Source organism: Chanodichthys erythropterus, chromosome 10 (assembly GCF_024489055.1).
Source record: "Chanodichthys erythropterus isolate Z2021 chromosome 10, ASM2448905v1, whole genome shotgun sequence".
NCBI classification, from domain to species: Eukaryota; Metazoa; Chordata; class Actinopteri; order Cypriniformes; family Xenocyprididae; genus Chanodichthys; species Chanodichthys erythropterus.
In genome coordinates, this window is record NC_090230.1 from 55,227,527 (window position 1) to 55,252,962 (window position 25,436).

General features: G+C 35.2%; 2 protein-coding genes across 7 annotated transcripts in view; both read left to right on the forward strand.

Annotated features, from left to right (window-relative positions):
• The first annotated feature begins 913 nt into the window (after positions 1-913).
• Positions 914-21,038, forward strand: pip5k1ba (phosphatidylinositol-4-phosphate 5-kinase, type I, beta a). Of its 5 annotated transcripts, none has more exons than XM_067398280.1 (16): positions 926-1,071; positions 6,791-6,884; positions 7,503-7,569; positions 8,649-8,717; positions 10,488-10,618; positions 10,921-11,038; positions 12,436-12,588; positions 13,060-13,356; positions 13,432-13,628; positions 15,012-15,092; positions 15,930-15,978; positions 16,078-16,162; positions 16,284-16,424; positions 17,033-17,162; positions 20,552-20,659; positions 20,788-21,038. In XM_067398280.1, exons 4-16 carry the CDS (start codon positions 8,649-8,651, stop codon positions 20,795-20,797), a joined length of 1,569 nt encoding a protein of 522 aa, XP_067254381.1. In that variant the 5' UTR covers positions 926-1,071; positions 6,791-6,884; positions 7,503-7,569; the 3' UTR covers positions 20,798-21,038. The 5 variants fall into 5 exon arrangements, with proteins under 5 accessions (XP_067254379.1, XP_067254383.1, XP_067254381.1 ...); XM_067398281.1 differs by lacking the exon at positions 6,791-6,884 and adding an exon at positions 2,557-2,677 and having other exon boundaries at positions 950-1,071; XM_067398278.1 differs by lacking the exon at positions 6,791-6,884 and having other exon boundaries at positions 914-1,071.
• A 1,722-nt stretch (positions 21,039-22,760) lies between these two features.
• tjp2a (tight junction protein 2a (zona occludens 2)) overlaps positions 22,761-25,436 on the forward strand; it is a 41,838-nt gene continuing 39,162 nt past the window's right edge. Inside the window, exon 1 of one of the 2 annotated variants that reach the window (XM_067398286.1) lies at positions 22,761-22,896. The gene's annotated coding sequence lies outside the window, so the exon portion shown is untranslated. The remainder of the gene's footprint in view (positions 22,897-25,436) is intronic. The other variant, XM_067398284.1, reaches the window with a different exon arrangement.

The following is a 25,436-nucleotide window of genomic DNA, read 5'->3' on the forward strand; positions in this document are numbered from 1 at the left end:
GGTTCTCGCACTCATCAAGCAAACAAGCTTGAGCTTCCGTTTACCACAACTGTGTGAGCTGATGAATGTTTGAGCAAGGGATGGAGAGGAAGTGCGCTAAATAAAACCCTGCCATCTATTCAATATTCCATTTCACTTGGAAATTCACAACACTGAAGTAAAGTCAGTTGCTACTTCTGGTTCACATTATAACAGGCATAATTAGGTGTGAAATATCTATATCTGTTTGCTAAGTCAACTAATTTGAATCAACTAATTCTTTTGGGCTCTCTGCCCAATAAATATTTTTTTAAATGACAAATGCAATTAAAATACAGGCATCGGCAAGTGCTAAAAATGAAAGTATCATATCGGACTTGTTCTGGAAAAAGTGGTATCAGTGCATCCTCTAAGCCTTGGTGACAAAGGGCAATGTGACAGTATCATTCAGACTGTTACAAACCTCTTCAAAAGAAATTATATATTTTTTGTTTTGTTTTGCTTTTTGCCAGTGCATTAAAAAAAAGATGCATTCTATAAAAACAAGACTTAATATCTTAATAAACTTGTAAATGTATATAAGACAAATGTATTATTAGAAAACAATGTTTTTAAACAATTTTACATAGATAATAAGAAAAGTACTTACAGCTATCTAATTAACAGGTTATTGTAGTATGTTTACATTATTTTCCTTTCAAATTAAATCCAAGTAAAAAAAGCCTACTCAAAATAAAACATATTCAGAGGCAATAAATAGCCTATAAAAAATGTTCACAGTAATGTTTTTGAGAGTAGCCTGCATAATTTAGTGTTTGGCGCGGTCGATGACAGTGTTTCTCCCATTAAGATTAAACATTTTTACAATGTAGGCTATATAAGGCTGATTTATACTTCTGCGTCTGAGCTAAGCCTATACTGTGCGCGCGTATCACGAACATGCGCGTGCGCGTGGGCGGAGAGAGTTTGACAGTCAAAACCTGAAGCTCGACACTCTCTCAAATGTCACTGAGAAACAAGCCATGACTTAATGAAATACATTTAGTACTTATAGGCCTAAGCTTCACATTTTTTTCCTCAGAGAAACTAACGGTAAGTTTTATCTTATATTCCAATAGATTAATGCTTTCTTTAATGTTGTTACGATCTGACAGTCACATTTCGTGCGAGCGCTCACACACAGCAGTTTAATGATCACTGAAAAGAGAAACCCTGTTCATAACGTTTAACAGTAACTTGGTACATTGAAGCCAAATTGTTTATTATAAGGTTAAACGGGATTTCTATGCTGCGTAATATCAAGAGTGTCCTTTCGTATTCTACATTTATTAACACTGTCCGTTAAAAATCTAATGTCTAAACGGGGCTGCACTTTGTTCTAAGGTTTGGTTTAGTTGTAGAGGGAGGGAGCGGTACTTCCTCAAACGCTATTGAACATTTGCGCACGAAGCCTCGGATGCTTTGCATGCAGTGCATCTAAAATTTTAAAGAAATGAGTGCTGCATCACATGCTGACGTTAGTAATTGTATGGTGGACTTGACATTACAAAGTTGTAGTTTCAAACCCGTGCTCGACCACTAATTTTTTTTTTTAATAGTCGATTTAGAGAGTAGGGTAACTGGTTGAAATAATGTCAGCGTATGTGATACAATTTAATACGCAAGCGAAACTCAAGACAAAGAAAGTTTAAACAATTGTTTCACACAATATTTACTCAGCATTCGCACACACACACATAAATGGTATCAACTGACAAGGCGCTTGATAGATTTTTTTAAATGGCATTAGACAGAATGAGCATTAAAGGTGCTCTAAGCGATGTCACGCGTTTTTAGGCCAAAACATTTTTTGTCAGATACAGCAAACATCTCCTCACTATCCGCTAGCTGCCTGTTCTCTGAACACACTGTAAAAAAACGCGGTCTCTCTGTAGGCGCCACAAGCTCCAAAATGGCAACAAAAACAAACTGGTGCAGCCTGGACCATGAATCATAATAAACATGCTCCAGCCAATAACCGACAAGAATGATTTTAAATGCGCGTTCATGACTGTTTCAGGAAGGGGAGGGGGAGGAGGAGGAGGAGGGAGGGTCTAGCTAGCCTCTGTTTTGTTTGACAACACTAAGAACGTCAACAGGAAGTTACTCCGCTCAGGATTGCTTAGAGCACCTTTAAAATAGCCAATATGTAAAGGTCAGACAGTTATGACAAAAATAAACTCTGTATAATCCTGAAGGGGTTTATTTTTTTGACAATGACTTTATGACAATAAATAAGGCTGCTTATCAAATGAACACTATATATATATATACACATGAAATATTTCAGTAAAATTATAAAATTTTTTTATGTAAAAAGAAACAGAACAGAGTGACATGGGTATGCATGTGACGTCACCGTTGGCCGGAGTGACTGCGGTTACCCGCACTGAGTGGCGTAAAAAGACTGAGTGGCCGCATCGGTTTTCAGCTTGAATGGCGCGAAAACACACACACAAAAACATATAAAACGGGAAAGAGCTTTGCCATTTACTATACAAATAGATTTGACAAGAAATTTGAGGTGTATTTTTACAGACTGCCGAAAGCTACAGAAAAGAGAAGCAAATGGATCGCTGCAATTCACAGAAACAACTGGACTGCTGGCAGCAAAACGTGGATTTGCAGTTATCATTTTGTGTCAATGTTGAATTTTGAGGTAAAATCATGCCCTGTAATTTTATTGTTATATATTGTATTGGCAACTCAATTATTTACCATCTTATATTCTGCATAATTGTATGTTTATAAACAAAAAAGTTTGAGGGCTAGACAATATGACAATATAACATTGATGTAAGTGATCACACGGATTTAGTCCTAACGCTACTTATTATGTATTTATAAAGCATCCACAGGCAAATTTGCTTTAGGCTATGTATTTCCCCTGCGTCAAAATCAGGCACATATAATTATATATTTAAATGTAAGGAAATGTTATCGGGTTTGCCTGGTAAAATTTGCATTCCAGGGGCTAAATATCATGTTATTTGGGGTCACTTCAACCCGCGGACATGAAAAACAACCCGCAGCAACAGTGTTAAAGAAGCCTAATTAGCAACACTGCCACTCAGTCCGGCTGACGGGACGTATTCCGGCGGGAAAGTGACGTCAGTGCATACCCTCATTTTTGCATCATTATGCAAAAATGTGTTTATTCGAGTGAAATCAACAAGACAAAGTGTAGGGTGGTACTTGTCCATGGGGAATTGATTGGATGTTTGTTTGGTTATGGTTTGCTATTGGTCGATCTCATGTGAGTGACGGGTTGCCCCGCCTCATGCCAATACATACATCACTGTCAACAGATGCTGCAGATAATTTTAATAAGCCTAAGCATTCATAGTTGTATTATACATCTATGCATAGATGAAAGATAGCACTGTATTGAATGGAAAAAAAGTTCATTGCTTCATCCCATTAAAGGTGCCACGTTTTTTTACAAGATGTAATATAAGTCTAAGGTGTCCCCTGAATGTGTCTGTGAAGTTGTAGCTCAAAATACCCCATAGATTTTTTTTAATAAATTTTTTTAACTGCCTATTTTGGGGAATAATTATAAATGCGCCGATTCAGGCTGCGGCCCCTTTAAATCGCGTGCTCTCCGCCCCCTCCCGAGCTCTCGACTTTATTATTGCATAAACAAAGTTCACACAGCTAATATAACCCTCAAAATGGATCTTTACAAAGTGTTCGTCACGCAGCATGTCAAATCGCGTAAGTATGGTATTTATTTGGATGTTTACATTTGATTCTGAATGAGTTTGAGGCTATGCTCCGTGGCTAACGGCTAATGCTACAATGTTGTAGAGATTTATGAAGAATGAAGTTGTGTTTATGAATTATACAGACTGCAAGTGTTTAATAATGAAAATAGCGACAGTCTTGTCTCCGTGAATACAGTAAGAAATTATGGTAACTTTAACCACATTTAACAGTACATTAGCAACATGCTAACGAAACATTTAGAAAGACAATTTACAAATATCACTAAAAATATCATGATATCATGGATCATGTCAGTTATTATTGCTCCATCTACCATTTTTCGCTGTTGTCCTTGCTTGCTTACCTAGTCTGATGATTCAGCTGTGCACATCCAGACGTTAATACTGGCTGCCCTTGTGTGTAATGCCTTGAACATGGGCTGGCATATGCAAATATTGGGGGCGTATATATTAATGATCCTGACTGTTACGTAACAGTCTGTGTTATGTTGAGATTCGCCTGTTCTTCTGAGGTCTTTTAAACAAATGAGATTTATATAAGAAGGAGAAAACAATGGAGTTTGAGACTCAATGTATGTCTTTTCCATGTACTGAACTCTTGTTATTCAACTATGCCGAAGAGCATAGTTGAATAATTCAATTTTCAATTCGATGGCACCTTTAAGCAAATTTGATTAGTGTGCTTTGACATACTTACAATACAAAACATCATAGAGACAAAACAGAGGTCACAAAAAACATCTGAATGCCTTCAGTTGATCTCCAAAAGCTTTTTTTTTTTTGCTTCCATTTCATTTCTATATCCTGTTTACGCTATTGTTTACATAAGTATTATCTTTGTTGGTTACTGTTCTCCACTCAATTCTAAGCCAAGTGCTCTGTTTTATAGGTGCCCTGTGTTTACAGAGGCGATCTGAGCGGGTCATGTGATCAGTTTATGTCATGAGTCATGTGTCGTTTGCGTTCCCCTCACTCCACGCCAAATGCAAACAGGCTTTATGCTTCTGTGCTCGAATCCATGCCTCTCCCCACTGATAAAGACCTTTTGTTTCACTCCAGGCCGGGTGTGAGGCTGTAATGATGATGTGATAGTTTTAAAATATTAGGTTATTTTGCACGTTGTAGGATTTGAGGAAATTTCAGCCCTGCTGATCTGCCATCCTGTGATTTGGCTTGCAAATATCCTTATTTCTGGCAAAGCCTTTGTTCCCTGTGTGAAAAACATGATTAGACGCTTGAGACTACAGAGAACATCCCGTTTTTATATTGGCTGCCCTGGAAACTTTCCAATTATGTGTCAGTTTGACCAGTTGTGTGGTGAGAGATTTATAGATTGGCTTTTTTAAGTCTACCCATACAATATAATGTACTGGCTTGTTCATTCCATATTAGTTATGCAATCAGTGGGTCATGGGAGTTGGAATTAAGGGTCGCGAAATCTAAACTGGGAAAGCCATGTTGCGTTTCTGAAAGTGAGCTGCAATTATTTTCTTACAATAAACCTTTTGGGAACAGTAATATCAACTACTGTTAAATCTCTGATTTTGGTTTGAGAGTCATACTTAGGTAACCAAAATCTTTTTTGGTTTCTTGTTGTGTAATGCAACATTTCTTTAGCTCTTTGGATCTTTAACAAGTCCATGCTCATTATGAAACTGGTTGTTTATGACCTTACAGCACCCGTAACAGCTTGTGACACATTCACTTATGTATAATACTTTATACAACAAGCTGTGAGAACATTTATCCAGTACTAATAAGGAAGCAGAGTTTTATAATTTCTTAAAAGCAGTGTTGCTATGTGGCTGCTAGGGTGTTCTGGATGGTTTCTAGGGCATAACATAGTGGTCTGGGTAAAAAACAAAAAAATCACCAAGGTGCTAAGATGTTGGCTGGTTGCTATGGTGTTGCTATGATATATCAGGTGGTTGTTTTTTCTGCATGTTGGTTGCACCACATGACTAATTTGTTTTGAGGTTTTTAAAATATAAGAAATTAGTTTTGTTACATTAAATAATAATAATAATAATAATAATTTTGGATTTAAACAAGATTTTTTTCTTTATTATTTTATTAGGATAGATGGAACACCCTGGAATTTCAATTTGTATGCACCCTCAAAAATATTGAAATGAAAAAACATTTATAAAAATTATGCAACCAAAATTATGCAAACTAATTCCTAAGTTTTTTCCCCTTTCATTATAATATCAGGATCAAATGTCAAATTATATAACTGTAACTGTCAAAGCCACATCATTACTGGTTTTCTGGAGCTTAGCCATTCAATTACATAGACTGTCAACACACTCTCAACAGGTAAATGATTTCTTTCTAAAAATGTCTACTTTCTAAAAATTTAACTTTCAAATCGTAACTGGTTTCCTACCAATCACCTTTATCACACTATTGAGGTCCTATAGCACTTTCAAAGCATGGTTCTTCATGGAACCTTATGAAAAGGGTTCTCTTTAGCCGCAGAAAGGGTTCTGCTATTGTTACAAGCCAAAAAAACCCTAATTTGGTACTGTTTAGAACCATTTTTCTTTAGAGTGTAGAGGATATGTATTCAAGTCATTGTAATCATGAACTGAATAAATTAATAAATCCTGACAGGTTTTTATGGATGTTTTGATTCTGTTTGCATCTTTATATACAACATGTAGCACTAGCCTAATATTTTCAAGAGAAAAGAGAAAAAACTCTAATGGCTAGCTATATCAAAGTAAAATGAAGTTGGTCATAAAAGCTGGTTACTGTAGGTTATAAAGTAAAAGGTATAATAAAGTTAAATTTTTTACTGTAACTTTGTGCCATGTATATCTGATCATCTACAGCACTGACACAGATATGAGCAAATCAGCAAAGCCATGAAAACAATAGCGCCTTAAGCAATATCCTCCTTGCCTTACTGGCCATGCCTCAAGAATCAGGACTCTTACGTACATGGTTGCGATTGTTTGCTTGTTTTGTGGGCAGGGCATTTGAGGCCGTCTTAGGAAAGATTTCATGATTAATTGCAAATCCGTCTTCATTGATATTAGAGGCTACTGCGAGGAGCCAATCAGTACAGAAGGAACTTTAAGCCACTTTCCCAACTAGTTGCTGTGCTGGTTTGTAGCAGTTAGTGTCGCTGAGGTATGTACAACTCATTTCTCATTTCTATTGCTGTATCTTGAACTGCCAAATATGGTTTCTAGAGTTCTACTGACGTCAAAGAAGGAGCTTTCAATGTAAAATAATGACTGTGTAGAATAATCAAAACCTGCAATGGTTGTCTTGCAGCTATGCGATGCTTTAACATGGGAACATTTTAGACGCTTTCTAACTAGGAACTCTTTCTCCTTACAGCGATTCCTCATTGACATGGGATATAGCACAGAAACGCATTTGTTTAGTGGTGCTGCCATCAGTTTATTAACAGGAAAAAGGCTGTGTGCATCATCCACTGGATTTGAATATCTTGCAAAGTCTGTTTCATAACATTTAGTGGTGTGTGGGCATGTGATCTGTCATTTCTGGAACGATTGAGCCTCACACAGAGCATTAGCTGAACTTAACATGTGTTTTGTGTGTGTGTGTGTGTGTGTGTGTGTATAAATAGCTTTAAGCTCTCACTTATTCCATTTCTCTTTCCATCTTTGTTTACTTTCACTAGCACTTTGTTTCCTTTGCCTTAATGTCTTTCACTTTCAGTATCAGTCACTGACAGACCCCTGACACCTACTCATGTTCTATTTATTCTTCCTGTACTAGACACCAGGAGTCATTTTCGGCTGGATATGCAGTGACTCTAACATCTAATGAACAAGTGGTTTACAAGGTAAGGAGAATGCTATACTGCCTGAAAAACGGCACACTTTTTACTTTTAGCGGTACAACAGTTTCTCACTGGGGCAGTGCCATTAAAGGGACAACTTTACACTTTATCCACTTCTAAAAGGTGCATATTAACACCTTAAGAGTATTAATATGTACCCTTAAAGTATACCTGTTGTACCTCTAAACATAGTATTTTTCTGAGAGTGTAAAAGGCTTGAAGTCTGAACACAAAATTGGCCAAATTGGTGAATACAGTGAAGCCTATGGTTGTATACTGTAACTGTCAATAGCCATTTTTTCTATCTATCTATCTATCTATCTATCTATCTATCTATCTATCTATCTATCTATCTATCTATCTATCTATCTATCTATCTATCTATCTATCTATCTATCTATCTATCTATCTATCTATCTATCTATCTATCTATCTATCTATCTATCTATCTATCTATCTATCTATCTATCTATCTATCTATCTATCTATCTATCTATCTATCTATCTATCATCTATCTTCATGACAGCTGACACTTGAACATGTTTTTGTAACATTCCTCATATAGACAAACATCTTTATGTTCCCTGAGGCCATTGGCAGCTTTATTTGTATAGAGCGCTGCTGTATAAAGAGGAAAGGTGTTTAATTTTGCATGTTTTTTCCCTCCATTGTTTCCTCCTTTCCTGTCAATAAGCAGAACTGCAACTTCTGTAAATTTTGTGAAATTAAATACCACATATGCTGCATCATGAAGGTATGGTTAGACTGAAACGTTTAAATTGTGTCAGGAGGAAACATGATTCTCGGATTCTAATGAACAGCTTTAGAGTTGCATCTCTTGCATCAGCAGCTTTGAACTTTACCAAGAACAGGAACATCACATGACTTCATTTCCTGTTTGATAATGTGCACAGCGCTCACAACTAAAGCTACCTTTACATATTCCTTACATATTCCTTCACTTTAATAGTACTGTATTGTTATATTGATTTTCTCTGTCTTGGGGCCTTGAGACATCAGAGAGTTTGAGAGTTTATTGTTGTAATTTTTGCGCATTTTGTATATTTACTTCAAATAATAGATGAGTTCAACGGCAGACGAGACCGGAGGTGGAAGACCTCAGAAAACTGGTGGCAAAGACCACAAAAAGGTGTGTGCATAATAGAACTATGTTTTATCTGTACTTATCAAGGATAAACTGAGTAATTAATTGCCATAATTATTGCTTAACCCCAAATATTTTTTCTGTAGCACAATGTAGCGTTTGTGAGCTCTTTTGGGATTTAGTAGGATTTGGTTTTTGCATGTCCCACTCTGATTTGTCATACTCGTGGACTAAAATGCTATTTTCCTACTGACTGTTGCATAACAGTGACCACACTATATGTGCCATGTGCCATGCAGTGTGTACCATGGACAGGAGGCTCATGATATAAGGGATAATAGGATATTAGCATAGTGGATATTTGCCCACAAAATGGCTTGCTGGGTTTATGTTTGTCAATTCTGGGATAGAAATAGCTGGAACAAAAGAGGACAGAAATAATTGGACAGCAGAATTATGTGAAAAAAAGACACACAGAACATGGTACACTGTAATACTGATACATCTGATACATAGAGGGTTTAGGAACACATTCAGGTCACTTTTCACCCCCAAATCATAGAATACAAATAAATACAAAAATAAAGGTTATTATTTTTATAATAAGCACCTACCTGCCCACTTTCCCCACAATTACTGTAGTGCCACAAAATATTTCATTCTCATTATTATAATGTGAAACAAATATGTACAATATATAAATATTATAATATGTACAGTATGTAAATATTATAAAAATATATTAAAATAATAAAGTAAAATGTTTTCTTAATACGATAAGTAATTATATTTCAACTGACTGAAAATTAAAGTATTTGTACTGTTAAGTTTTTATGATACAACCTTTTATTTATACTGATTTTAATTTAAAAAATAATAATTTTGTCTGGACAGGATTATTTTCCATAATGTTTTACAATACAATGTTCATTCATTTTTAAATATAAAATATAATTTCCTATTTTCACCTGGGCATGTGCTTTGTGCATTTTTGTCATGTTTCCTGTCTTGTGTTCCCCTGTCTTGTGTTTAGGACTCTTATTTTGAATGCATTCTTTTTCCTTTTGTTCCTGCTGTTTGACTTCCTGTGATTATTTCCTGTTTCCTTTGTTTCCATTGCTGCCTTGTGTGTTCAGTTACCCTTGTTAGTTTCTATAGTTACCTCTGTTAGTTATTATAATAACTCATGACCCTCACCTGTTCCTTGTTAGCCTCTTGCAGTCCTGTGTATGTTTTAGTCAGTTTGTTATTGTCTTTGTAGAGTTGTTCTGTTTGTTTGCTTTGTTTCTCCCTTGTATGGATTACCTTTTTGTTTCTTTAATAAATACTGTTTGCAATTACTGTTTGCAACTTCCTCTTCCCTGCATCGACCTTGACAATTATGAGTCCAGAATTTGTTTTCAAAATTATGTTGACAATAATTGAGTCTGTGAAAGACATTTTGTTGGTTCAGAGGGATACTAGTATTGTAAACGTTTGATAAAACACTACATTTTGCACTTTTTTTTGCAGTTGCTGTCACAATACAAGGGTGTTGCAGTTTCACCATACTGTATTTTTTCCACAGTACTGTATATTTTTGTATTTATTAGTTCACGTTGTGACATTCTACCAGTTTAAGTAAATGTCTTCTTGTAAATGTATGGCCATATACCTCAACTTCCTTGTCTTTGACTTCCTCCCATGTGCGGTGTTAGTACTGATAAGAGCGGCCTTTATATCTGTACAATGATGATTACTTTTCCTGTACGCGTCAGTAATTGACTGTTTCTTCTGCCCATGATCTGAGGCCTGTACTTCATTCATTTTTTTCAGCCCACAGCTGAAGCCTTGAGAGGAGCCATCCAGCTCGGTATTGGGTACACAGTCGGCAATCTGACCTCTAAACCAGACAGAGATGTTCTCATGCAAGACTTTTACGTTGTTGAGAGTGTCTTTCTCCCAAGGTACAGTACGTCCATGTACCGTGCTTCACACTTGACAGATGTAATGTGTGGTTGCCATTGACTCACTATTCAAACACTGAGATACAATGGCTCTGTGCTAAATGTCAACAATTCTATTGTATTTTGATATAAGCTTGTCTAATATTTTCTGCATGATTAATTAGCACAGCTGAATACCTAATGCAATTGGTCAGAAATTGGTCAATGCCTAAACATGCTGTATAAGATCACTAGGCTTTAAAATAGAGCTACACATTTTTTTTAATAACACAGTTATGAATATTGTATCTTTTGTCTTTCAGTGAAGGCAGTAATCTGACCCCAGCTCACCATTACCCTGACTTTCGCTTTAAAAATTATGCTCCCTTGGCATTCCGTTACTTTAGGGAGCTCTTTGGGATTAAACCAGACGATTATCTGGTAAGACTAAGAAACCACAGGAAACTTACTAATATAATCATATTGTACACAATCATACTAGTATATTATTTACAGTCAAGATTCCTGAAATCTAGAGAGTAAGCAGGTCATTCCCAGGAAACAGTGCCATTTGTACTGTAAAAAAAATGTTTTATGTATTATTTCATTTAAATTTTTTCTGCTGAAATTTCAAAAGACCATATTCTCCACAAAAAAAGTGTTTTAAAATAAAGGGGCTATATGCAGAATTCAGAAACCCTTGTTATTAGCAACACTGGTGGCTGTTAAATGAACTGCAGCCAGCAACTTATTTCATATATTTCATACATACATTCGTACAACTGTTTTATGAAAGTTCACCTTTTTTAATTGAAAATGTTTTATCATTTACTTGATTTATGTAATTCATAACCGAATGTGACGAGACAAGAAACGTTTTGCATTTTTTACATTTTAGACATACTACTAAGGGTGAATGTGCATGTGCAAAAAATATATTGTTTGCAAATAATAGTTTAAATTTATTAGGCCTACTTCATATATAAACCTGCAAATCTTACCATTCTTATTTCCTTTTCTTTAATTCGTTAATTCATTTAAATAAAAAGACCAATAGCCATCCATACAACCCCCCCCCCCCCCCCATGCAAAAAAAGAAAAGATAGATAGATAGATAGATAGATAGATAGATAGATAGATAGATAGATAGATAGATAGATAGATAGATAGATAGATAGATAGATAGATAGATAGATAGATTGATTGATTGATTGATTGATTGATTGATTGATTGATTGATAGATAGATTGATTTTGGTTCCCCCAAAGTTTCGTAACAAGCTGTTCACACATTGGCAATATAAAAAAAGTGCAAATTCTTACATATAGCCCCTTTAAAATATAATGTTTCAAAATTAATAAAATGCTAATGGCTAAAATGAATAAAATTAATGTTTTGATTAAAAATTTTGCAGTACACTAAATAGATTCAGTATATCAAGTAATGGGACAAAAAAATAATAACTAATGTCAAATAAAGTTTAGCATCCTGTAAATTATGTCATTGCAAAACCTTTGGGACACAAATGAGGCAGTGTTATTTTAGTATTATTTATATATTATTCTAATATGTATTAATATATCCATCTAATATATTTAGTTTTTCATATTTCTATTTTCTTTCATTTATATTTGTTTTAGTTTTGTTAGTTTAGTTTGTATCATTTTAATTACTTTTTTAATTACTTTTTTCCCATCTAATATTTATTTTATATTATTTCAGCTTTATTTCAGTTATTGAAAATTATTTTTAAAATTAGTTTTAGTGAACATTAACAACACATGTGTTTGTAGTTTCTGTAGCATCTGAATTATTAATGCCTCTTTTTTTATCTGCAGTACTCTATTTGTAAAGAACCTCTGATTGAACTGTCGAACCCTGGAGCGAGTAGTTCATGGTTTTACTTAACCAGTGACGATGAATTCATTATAAAGACTGTGCAACACAAAGAAGCTGAATTTCTGCAGAAGCTACTTCCAGGTTATTACATGGTGAGCCACACAATCTGCCACTGGAGTGACGATAATAGAGGAAGAAACTGCACTATACACTGTCTTTTTAGTGATTCTTTTTAAATCTAAAATATTCCAGTTCCTCATATTTACAATTCATTTGTAATAAAAAAAGAGACTAATTCAGACTCAGATAATCATTTTAGAGCACAATTTCATTGCAGTTTAACTTCATGGCCCTGTTCACTGTAAAAAAAAAAAAAAATTACACGACTACACTGCACATTAAAACCACATTAAATAGCTGTAAATGGTAGGGCTGTCAGTTTAAAATGTTCATAAATTAATTATTATAAAAAACTGTAAAAAAAAAAAAAAAAAAACAGCAAAAAAAGTAATGCATTTAACATTGCTTCCACTATTTTCTGGCAATTTTACAATAAGTACACAGTATTTTTCACAGCAATTCTTTTCTCTCTTGAAAAATGGATCTGTCCTTCTTGATTGCAGAATCTGAATCAGAACCCAAGGACCCTCTTACCGAAGTTTTACGGGCTGTACTGCATTCAGTGTGGTGGTGTTAATATCAGATTGGTGGTTATGAACAACATTCTGCCTCGCTCTTTGAAAATGCACTACAAATATGACTTAAAGGGCTCCACTTACAAACGCAGAGCGTCACGAAAGGAGCGTGCCAAATCTTCCCCGACCTTTAAAGATCTGGACTTCCAGGAGATGCACGATGGTCTTTACTTTGATGCAGACACGTACAATGCCTTGATGAAGACTCTTCAGAGAGATTGTCGGGTGAGTTGTGTTGTTGAACACTGCAGAACTCTTTAGCATTATAAGGTTGTGATTTCCATTCATTTTCTTCCACAGGTGTTGGAAAGCTTTAAAATCATGGACTATAGTTTGCTGCTGGGAATCCATGTTCTGGATAGGAAGATGAGGGGGAGAGGGAGCAGAGGTGACAGTAGGCGTCAGGGTGGGCAGAAGGTCCTGTACTCCACAGCCCGGGAGTCGATTCAAGGAGACGGCAAAGCCGCCGAGCCTCTCCCTGACGGCGATGACGACACGTGAGTGGAATTGCGCAGTTTTCAGAGTATACAGAAATAAAAGATGCCGTAAGCAATTTAAGTTGTTTTGCAAACTTTCACCACGCGCCCTTTCTCCAAAAATCTATCTTTCAAAGACATGTCGGCCTACCGTTCAAAAGTTTGGGGTCAGTACTTTTTTTAAAAGAAATTAACACTTACATTCAGCAAGGATGCATTAAATTGATGATAAATGCTGTTTATTGTTGTTGTTTTTTTGTTTTGTTTTTTACTTTATATTCATCAAAGAATCCTGAAAAAAATGCAGCACAGTTTCCACAAAAATATTAGGCAGTAATGGCTGCTGAAAATTCAGCTTTGCCATCTCAGGTATAAATGACATTTCAAAATATATATATAAAAAAAGAAAACAATTATTTTAAATTGTAACATTTCAAAATACTACTGTTTTTACTGTATTTTTGATCAAATAAATGCAGCCTTGGTGATATATATGTAAGGGATAATCCACGGCTAGCTGTGCATTTAAATTATTTTAATGCCTGATGTGGTGGAAAAGAACCACCCTATGTAAAGCGTTTAATGCACAGCTAGCTGTGGATTATCCTGCTTATACTATGGTCATTTGACAATTTAAAGCTGGTATTGATTTGACCGGAAGGGTAAAATTTACGGTTATTTTCGTCAGTTATGGCTCATTGGAGCTCATTCTGCCCGCTTTGAATCAGACACAGAGATAATGTAGTGCATAAGATTATTTTTTTTGAAGGAATGAATTATAGCATTTAATTCAATATTGACCGAGAGAAAGAGAGGGAAAGCGATTCGTACTTGTATCTGTTCAGCATCTCTCTCTATTATCAATGACGGCTTGAGTTTAATTGCTTCAAACCCAGTGACGTTATCCCCTCGTTGCTGAGAAATTTGATGTAGAGATTCGGTAGCAACACTATTCTATTAATAAAATTTGCGTGCAGCGTTGATAAGTTTCTGTGCTCCTGAATGTTTCTGTGTGTGCACAGCGCGATCTCCGAGTGACGTACGTGTCTGTGTGCTTCTAAGAAAACAGTGCATTAATATAGAACAGTGATTAAACTGACTTGGAACTACTTGTGCATTAAAAAGTTTTATTGCACACCTTCCAGCCAATCGAGTATTCAGACAGACCATGGTATAAATATATATATAAATAATCTTTTTTTTTTTTTTTATGTCAGCTAATCTGAATACACAAAATGATTCATAGAAAAAGAGTGTTTCCTGGGACTCTGATTGACTAAAAAGCGGGGGGTAATAGGATGTCAAAAAATTTAAAATGCTTCCTCTGTTCTTTTAAAACATTTCCAATTCACTTTATGACTGACCTTGGATTAGTTTTGAAATAATCATCTGTTTTGTTTCTAGATTGGGTGGAATCCCTGCTAAACACAAAGAAGAGAAGTTGCTGATCTTTTTGGGGATTATTGATATCCTGCAGTCCTACAGGTATGAAACACCTTATAAAGGTTATGCTAAGTTTATGGCTCCTTTAGTTCCTGTGTTTCCTTTCTATGTTTAGTTCCTGTTCCCTTTGTTCCCATTATTAGTTTGTTTCTGTGGTTATTAACTGATTGTTTGATTATGTTCACCTGTTCTTCATTTAGTTTCCTTTGTTTGTATCTAGTATTTATACTCCCTCGCTGCGTCCGAATACCTCCCTACTATATAGCATGCTAAAAACAGATATGCCAAAAGAGAAATATATCAGAACACATAGTATTCGAAAAACAGTAGGCGAAAAGTCCCCGGATGACCTACTACTTCCGCCGAGATTCTGAAGTGTGCATTTGATGGACACTTTATTATCCCATGAAGTCACTAAAGGGGTTTTACAAATGGAAGTGAATCGATGCAACTGAAGCTGGTAGGTCATGTGACAGTAACGACAAAGCGGATGTAGAACGTCTTAATTTCATTCATACTACCCATATTCGTACTATATAGAGCTTGCGAAGTAAATTCAAATTCAAATGTACTATAGTACCTACTCAGATTGTACGCGATTTCAGACGCAGCACCTGTGTTTCAGTTTCTCTTGGTCATTTTTTGTCTGAGTTTACGTATGTGTTATCGTGTGGTTTGCTTTCTTTGTGAACTCCTCCAAGTTTGTGGTTGTAAACAAAGTCTATATATATATATTACCCTGCTGGTTTTCATGTTTGTTTGCAGCCACAGGACTGTGACACATCTGACAAAAATATAAATACTTCATAATTACTGATACTGATACTGAATTAAATGTTGAAATGTTGAATACTGAATATTTCTATCTTATATATGTAGATTTATAAAGAAGGTTGAGCACTCATGGAAGGCTCTTGTGCATGATGGTGTATGTATTTTTCCTTTTTTAAACGGAAATATTCTTTTCTTATATACTTCTATTTGAACATTATCATGATTTACAACTCTTTGCAACTTTGCATGCTAGGACACAGTATCTGTCCATAGACCTAATTTCTACGCTGACAGATTCCTGAAATTCATGGGTGGCACAGTATTTAAAAAGATTCACCGTAAGTTTAATGCTTCTTTGCTATTTACAATGGTATTCATTTTAAATGAATGTGATCATTTGAAATGCTTTTTCACATCTCACATTTCTCCTTCTTTCTTTTTCCACCTTTTTACCTTTAGCTCTCCGTGGTGCGTCCTCGAGAAAGAAGAAAAACTCTATGCCATCGTGTAGGTCGGCCTCACAGGAAGTTCTGTCGACTGTAAAAGAAGAGAGTCAAGAAGAGAGGAGGGCCCAAAGTCTCGAAAACCTTGATGATACAGGTGCTTCTTGTACAAAATTTTTCAGAAGAGTACTTTAGAATTACACGTTTAAAAATCCTACATTTTTGCTTAAAAGAACAAAAAATGAAAATTCTGTCATTATTTACTGCATATCATTCCAAACCTGTATGATGCTATTTTTGGAGTGATATGAGGAGAATAACTAGAAGTAAGGATACACAACCACATATAATGCAAATGAGACTGAACAGTGAACAGAGGAAACTTAAATAAGGGCTTAAATACACAAGGGAGGCTAATCAATAGAAACAGGTGCGCAACTTAATCAGTAACCAAGGAAACTAACAAGTGGTAGGAAAATGAGAATAAAGGAAACAGGTCCCAGAACTAAAACTAAACCAAAACAAAACATACATGTGACAGTGTTATTTAATATTACATTTAAAGTTCTTTTTATTCATTCATTTTCAAATTGCAGCAAATGTGTAATAACAAATAAATACATTACATATATGTCAATACATGACAATAGAAGAATTTTTACAATTCTACTAAAGTTTAATTTTTACAAGGGATACCATTCAATTTAATATTTCTGACATATTCAAGATCCATGTTTTTTTTCTAATGCTACTTCTTTTTAACAGATACACACTCCTCTCAGAAACCTGATGTTATTCCAAGCTCCACAAGGCTCAATCCAGCTATTTCAGCAGCCACTTTGTCTTCTGCTTCCTCTATAGATGATGTGAAAACTGAACTGCAAACAGAAAACAGGTGTTTACCTAACACACACACACACACACACACACACACACACACACACACACACACACACACACACACACACACACATACACACATTTTATGGGGACTTTCCATAGACATAATTATTTTTAAACAGTATATTGTATCCCCTAAACCGACCCATCACAGAAAACTTTATGCATTTTTACATTTTCAAAAAACATTTTGTATGATTTATAAGTTGTTTTCCTCATGGGTACCAAAAACATTTCACCACAAGGTCAAAAATTACGGTATTACTAGCCTTGTGGGCAGGGCTTGACATTAACTTTTTTGCTCACCAGCCACTGTGGCTAGTGGTTTTCCAAAATGACTAACCACTCAGCATTTTCACTGGTCACAACATTGACATTGATACCATGGGGAAAACTGCCATATAGTTATTTATAATATTATCTCATAATTTGGCAGCAGGTATATTAGGCTGCTGTCACTTTAAGATCTGACACACGGATCCACTATACTGTTTCACATTTGTTTTCTTTCTCAACTGTTTACGTTCACTTAAAGACACAATGTATGATTTCTGGATTAAAATATCCAAAATCCACTAGAACAGTGTTATATATTTTGTTGACTTGTGTACTCACATTATCCCAGTTGTTTCCAAGAATGTTTAAAGGTGCCCTAGAACTTTTTTAAAAAAGATGTAATATAAGTCTAAGGTGTCCCCTGAATGTGTCTGTGAAGTTGCAGCTCAAAATACCCCATAGATTTTTTTTAATTCATTTTTTTAACTGCCTATTTTGGGGTATAATTAGAAATGAGCCGATTCAGGGCTACTGGCCCTTTAATTCTCGTGCTCCACGCCCACGGAGCTCGCGCTTGCCTTGAACAGTGCATAAACAAAGTTTACACAGCTAATATAACCCTCAAATGGAACTTTACAAAGTGTTCGTCATGCATGCTGCATGCATGCGTCGGATTATGTGAGTATTGTATACTGTTATATTGTTTACATTTGATTCTGAATGAATTTGAGGCTGTGCTCCGTGGCTAACGGCTAATGCTACACTGTTGGAGAGATTTATAAAGAATGAAGTTGTGTTTATGAATTATACAGACTGCAAGTGTTTAAAAATTAAAATAGCGACGGCTCTTGTCTCCGTGAATACAGTAAGAAACGATGGTAACTTTAACCACATTTAACAGTACATTAACAACATGCTAAAGAAACATTTAGACAGTTTACAAATATCACTAAAAATATCATGTTATCATGGATCATGTCAGTTATTATTGCTCCATCTGCCATTTTTCGCTGTTGTTCTTGCTTGCTTACCTAGTCTGATGATTCAGCTGTGCATATCCAGACGTTAATACTGGCTGCCCTTGTCTAATGCCTTTCATGATGTTGGGAACATGGGCTGGCATACAAATATTGGGGGCGTACACCCCGACTGTTACGTAACAGTCGGTGTTATGTTGAGATTCGCCTGTTCTTCGGAGGTCTTTTAAACAAATGAGATTTATATAAGAAGGAGGAAACAATGGAGTTTGAGACTCACTGTATGTCATTTCCATGTACTGAGCTCTTGTTATTTGACTATGCCAAGATAAATTCAGTTTTTAATTCGAGGGCACCTTTAAATCCAGAAAAATAAGCAATTTTAACTAGGACACGGACGTCAGTGACGTCATATGTGCGTTACCCTCGATTTCTGGTTTTATTTTGTAGAAACCATGGAAACATCAAAGACGCTTTAATATAATACACGTTTTAATAGACAAGGGAACAACTGTTTGGGTACATTTATAGACAGAAAACTAATTTTTGTTATGTAGCTCAACACGTTTAGTCTTAATGTTTGAATCTTGTTTTCTTGATTCTCCGTGACTGCATGTTTTCTACCATGCCTCAGAGAAAAACACTATTTTGTCAAGTAGCTAACATAGCATAATCAGATGCAGCTTTTATTTTTAGTAACAGTAATACAACATTTTCTCTGTCATACAATATGATTTAAAATTAACTGCATGCCATTTATCAACGCAAGCCATCCAGCATTTATTAATATGATATTCTAATATCGCTCTAGCTTACTGCCTTGTGCAACAAGTGTATCATAGCAACACCCGAGTGAACGCACAAAGTAACGTTATAACATAATTTTCAACACACTTAAATGTATCTAATATGATAAACAGCACTGCATTTCACCACATACGCTTGACTGGAAGAAGCGGTGACTGTGGCATAATAAAACTTCCACTGCTCTGCTTCATACTACAGTAACATTAATAATCTCATTCATGAACATGATTTCTGCTCGAGTCCCATCCTGATTCTTTTCCATCGGCTGTGAGGTGAAGACAACTTCTCCCAAGATTCCACGCTCAATCTCGGCGTCATCAAGCTACGCCTTTGTTTTGAATAGGTGACCTCTAGAGGCGAAAATTTACATAGTGTTCCTTTAAAACAGACATTATTTTGTGTGTATTTGACTGTTTAAGTGCAATAAGCAGTGATGAAGAACTCAATTAGTACTAAGAGGCGGCTTTCTGTCACAAAAATCTGAGGGAATGAGTAAACTTATGCACAATATGCGTAATCCCATGCTGAAATTGAAGCTCTGTATCACCAACAATATTCATCTGGAGCAAATGAAATGTGAGGGGAGGTGGGTTTGTGTGTCAACTCGCTGTTGGAGAGATAAGAAAGTTATACAGTAGATATTAGTTATCTAAGATGTGTAAATCTGCTTTGTGTGCACACATACTATGTTTCATAATGCCGCCTAAACATATTTGGCGACCGTCTCGCAGGTGGGAGTCAGCGGCATATATACAGTGACTTTGCAAGGTGTGGGGAAAATGTGATTGGTACAGACTGGTCCAATCAAGAGGTTGCAGGTCTTCATTGGTTAAAATAAAACCCATATGTTGTGAACACATGTTTGTCTTCATGCGGCTTTGCGTGACTGAATGGCGTATAACATCAAAATGATTGCTGTCATATGCCAAATGGTCTGCCCAGCACATTGGCTTTTTTCATTTGAGAGCCTGAAAGCATGTCTCACGCTAAATGCGTAAGAGTTTTATATAAAATTCAACCTGCCATAGTGGCTATTATAAGTGACTGCATTACACGCCACTGCTGAAATCCACCCACATTCGGCATTAATGTCAAGTCATGCTTGTGGGGACATTTTTGGACCCATAATGTAAGGAATACCAAGACCACACACACACACACACACACACTAATGTAGACATATTAGTTTGATTAAAAAGGTCTTTGTGAACTTCCATATTTCTTCACAGAGGTTCCACTTCTCTTTTAAGCTAAATACAATGTTATTGGCACCTAGCTTTCTGTCTGAATTATCACTGTTTTTTTATTTGTTTGTTTTTTGTAGAACATCCAGCTCGACTCTTGCTTTGGAGGATAGCACTCTTCCTATTTCAGAGTCACTGGCGAGCACACCTGAGTCTGGTCTGGACGTTTACCTGGTCAGTAGATTCGAGTTAAGTCACACGTTATCACTATTGTTTCTCGTTAAATGACTTGTGTTGTAGTTCCCCTGGAACTCAAACTCTTTTGTGTCATTCGCTCCAGATTACTGATTGTGGCTCATATTATTTTCTTTTTAAGTGAAGCGTGAGGCCTTCTGAAGTGGACCAGATCATCTAAACTTTGCTGTCTCACCCGTCACTCCACAACTTTGCACAATGGATATCTCTCGCTGCTAATTCACATGGACTGAGAAAAGCCTTATTTTTGAAACAATGGCAGAACGATTGCTACACTATAGTAGTGCGGTGCCTTAGACTGTGCACTTTGTACCCACTTGCAAGCACAAGTTTGTTGTATAATGATAGTTACACTCCCATTAGACCAGTGTACTGTAACTATATCATAAATGCACTGGTCGGTACGCATGTTAAAGGTGTGACACCTGATTAAAGCATGTGTCATACGAAGACATATATAATTTATTATTTAATAATCATGGTATAATTATATTGTGAGCACTATATTGTGAGCCCTGACTTGTATTGTGTGAGTAACGATTTCATTAATTTATTTGATCATTACAGTACAATGACTAGTACCAAACAATGTGTTTTGGTCATGTGATTTTGACACGCAATCAGCACAATTATAATGGTCTATGTTACTGTGTGTAAAGATTGAGATGGATTTAAAAGTTGAACACCATAAATCTTTAAAAAAAAATGTTTTATAAATATGTATTTAAATATATTTTGATTAGAGTAATATATGAATTAAATGTGCTTTTATGTAGAATGTTTTAGTTGCTATTAAATGCTGCATCTTCAGTAGAACTTTTCTACTTTTTCTGCCTCGCATGAATTTGTCTGTCTATACAATATGCCTGAAGAGCTGCAAGGTACATTAATGCACCAATAATTCTTATTTTAAGTTATTCTGTTTATTTATGGTGAATTAATATAAAGATAGCAGTTATAAAACATGGAAGATCAAACCTGCAGAAATGAAAAATAATGAAATAGATAAATGTAATATAGTAAAAAATAAATTAATAAATAACTAAAACAAATATAATTCATTTTTAAATTAAATTTAATCCTAAATTTATTATTTTTATTACTTTTTGTACTACATTTATTTTCTGTATTTTTTTTTATCTATTTATCTTTCAGTTTTGTTTTGTTTTTTCATTTATTTTTATATTTATTTATCCCCTCATGTATTTATTTCCACATGTATTTATTTCTGCAGGTTTGGTCCTGCATAAAAATGTGTCCGACAAAGCTCTTTTATCTGTTTATCTGTTGTTCATGCATATCTGCAATAGTGCAGCACACTCTATTCACTGCTTGCAATAGCCGCATACAATCCACTAGGGGGTGTTTTGGTGTTGTTTGTCCCAGTAGGACATATTCTCTATGATCAAACCATATTATGTATTGTATTATTACATCAAAATGTTATTAAAAGGGGATAAAGGCCATCTTTAAGGACATTATGCCTATTTCTAGTCTCAAATAAAAACTATATTTATTTTATTGAATTTTGACAAGCATCGCAATTTATGTGAAAAGAAATTATGGAAGGTTTAGTCTATATGATTAATAAACATTTAAATATAAAGATAGGAAGATTACGGGAAAATGTGTCATGTTAGTGATTTTAAGTACACAATTATTCAAAATAACTTTTTATTTCAAATCACTTCTCTTAACATCTCAAGTATGACAACACCATGTAACCTATTGTTTAATCAGTTGAACTGAAAATCATACCCGTGACTCAGAATAGATATGATTGTTGCAGGGAATATAGTCTCATAAATCATCTTAAAACATTTTAACATTTATTAAATTTAATTAATCTTTTTTGACTACATTTTATGTTTGTATATATTCTATTTTAATAATACAAGATAGGGTAGCCTACACACTACATGTCAGAAAGAAGAAAGAATCACTTAACTTAAAAAGTTTAAAACATCACACTGCAAAGATATAATGAAATCGGATGGTCATATGCACAGGTATGAAGCGGCGTGGTCACGTGGTTTGGGAGCTCGCTACTGGACTCACCTGCGCGCTCATGGACACGCCCATACCTGGACGATTCAGGAAATCTGGGATTGTACACAGAATCGAGCTGTTCAATCTTTTTCTGGAAGTGTCCAGTCACATATAGACCACACTGAATCCCGCGTGTTTCTGTCAAGAGTTTACGGAGCTTCAGTATCGGCCTCTCTGAAAGGTAGGCTACGTTCTTTCACACTGGAGCAGTTTTGCTTGTTTTTGTCGCATTTCCCTGTTGACTGGTTTCGGTTGTCTATTGTTTAGGGGAGGAGGCTGATATAAACTCAAGTAAGGTCACAGGAACGTACAACAGCTGCTTTTAGTTTATGTACACATTAATGTGAACTTTAATACGGACTTGCTTTTGCCATCTCGTTGAATGCCGTTTTGGCAGCGTGTTTCGGGCCTACAGTAGCCTATCATGAAAGACCAGTGTGTTCTCTGTCCAGTGTGTTTCTCCCGATACTTCTTCAGTGAGTTTTCCTCTCACGCTTGCTTTTGTGTTTCATGACATAACGCTGGAGTGTTCAGACGTGCAACAAAACTAATTATACACTTCTTTTTCTTTGTAAAAATATATATTTTTTGTAAACAAATGAGAAAAACTAATTAAAAACAAAAAAGTGTAATGTTATTTAAAAGAAAAAGTACTTTTACACAATCATGTACAGTGTTCTTAAAAAAAAAACCAACCAAACAAACAAACAAACAAACAAAAAAACTGTTTAATAAAATTGCTTAATTTAAAGTCTGCTAAATTTAACCAACATGATATCATATATCATAGGGAGGACTGTCATGACTGTGTCAAGGTTTAAGAAATCTCTTAAAATATTTTCTTTTTTATTTCTAACATGTTATTGCACAGTTAATATTCTCCTCAAAACAGCCTAATATGGAAGCTTGTTTCCATTTCAGAATCAAAAATAAAAAGGTTTGCAAGTTTACATTTTACAATTTGGACAGGTCTTTTGGCAGAATTGTGAGAACTTGCAGTTGCGAGTAAAAAGAAAGAATTGTGAGATATAGCCTAAAATCGCATATCTGAGGAAAAAACTTAGAATCGTGAGAAATCATCTCGCAATTGGAAAAAAAGTCAGGATTTAGAATTTATATCTTGCAATTCTGGCTTTTTTCCTCAGAATTGTGTGAGAATTGTGCATCTGTCTGTTGATCTTTCTATGCTGAAACTGTATGTGGCAGTACATTATTCCATACTTCACCTTAGTGTCCTTCTCTCATGTCCAGGTGTGGAATGCGATGGACTCATAGTTTTGTTGTGTGACTCAGAGTTTCTCGTATGAGGACAGCAGTGGTTATATAGGAAGGGATGAGATCAGTGTTTAGCTGATAAGAATACTTTCAGTGCTGGTGGTTGGAGAAATAAACCCAGAATAACATACACAAACTTTTGCCTGTATTTCTTTATTTTAGACCAGATTGCAAAAAAGTCTGGATTCTGTCTTTGACCTGACATGATCCTTCAAATCCTGAATTTATGATGAAATTTATAGTAAAGCTGCAACTATTTTAGATAAACTGCTTTTATATCACAGATTATTATTACAGGCTTACATGTTTACTCTGTAGAGCTATAGGTGTGATTGAAATGTGACGACATTTGATGATTGAATATACATCTGGCAAAGAGTGGCAGTACATATGTGCATTGCATAATATAGACTGTGATTCTGCATGGGCCGAACACATGGGGAAAGACTCTGGCTTATGTTGCCACGCACCGCTTACGTAAAGGCATTAAATGACTTGGACAATAGTAAAAATACACGAGAACACAAAATCATTTTTTTTGTTTCTGGAGACATTTATACAAGGTTTAAAACATAATGTTGTTTGTTTGTTCACATTTAATATGAGCTTGGCAGAATCAGTAGACTGAAAATAGTAAACTGAAATCACGTTTGTTATGCCTGGTTTCATAATGCTTTTGAGTTCTTAATCCACTTGAGCTGACTGGAGGGATTTTCTAAACATTATGCTGTAAAATTTATTTTAGTGTCTTTATCTGTTAGATGGGGTTTCACAGAGAAATCATTGACAAGTCTTGCAAAAGTTTCTAGATTTTAAGAATCTTATTATTTCATAGTGTTACTAATACTGGTACATTTTTGGTGTTTTCTAAAAATATTGTTCAGGTGTGATTATATATTATTGTGTACTTTTCATATTATGAATACTTCAGATGCTGGTGCTATTTATTGTCACTCAGGCATATTGAAAAAATCTGTTCAAGTTTGTACTGAGTTGGACATGCCTGAGTAGCTTTTACATTGTGTCAGAGTGAAGGACAAAGTTCATTTATTCATGTAGGTCAACAGTTTAGAACTAAACAATACATTATCAGCAGGATATGACTACTGTAGTATTTCTCAATTATTATTATTAGTGGTGCTTGCTGAGGCACCATTTAAGACTTATTCATTATGTGTTTCAAACAATCTCTTAACCATTAGTATTAAACTTTCTTGTGGAACTTGTGCTACTGTCAGTACAAACCCGATTCCAAAAAAGACACTGTACAAATTGTGAATAAAAACAGAATGCAATGATGTGGAAGTTTCAAATTTCAATATTTTATTCAGAATACAACACAGATGACATATCAAATGTTTAAACTGAGAAAATGTATCATTTTAAGAGAAAAATAAGTTGATTTTAATTTCATGGCATCAGCACATCTCAAAGTTGGGACAAGGC

Bases quoted from the DNA above. Each gene is read 5' to 3' on its own strand.
- pip5k1ba (XM_067398278.1), top strand. From the start codon at position 8,649: ATGAGTTCAACGGCAGACGAGACCGGAGGTGGAAGACCTCAGAAAACT. The intron at 11,039-12,435 runs GTAAGACTAAGA...TTTTATCTGCAG, and splicing joins TTAAACCAGACGATTATCTG to TACTCTATTTGTAAAGAACC. The intron at 16,163-16,283 runs GTAAGTTTAATG...TTTTACCTTTAG, and splicing joins AGTATTTAAAAAGATTCACC to CTCTCCGTGGTGCGTCCTCG.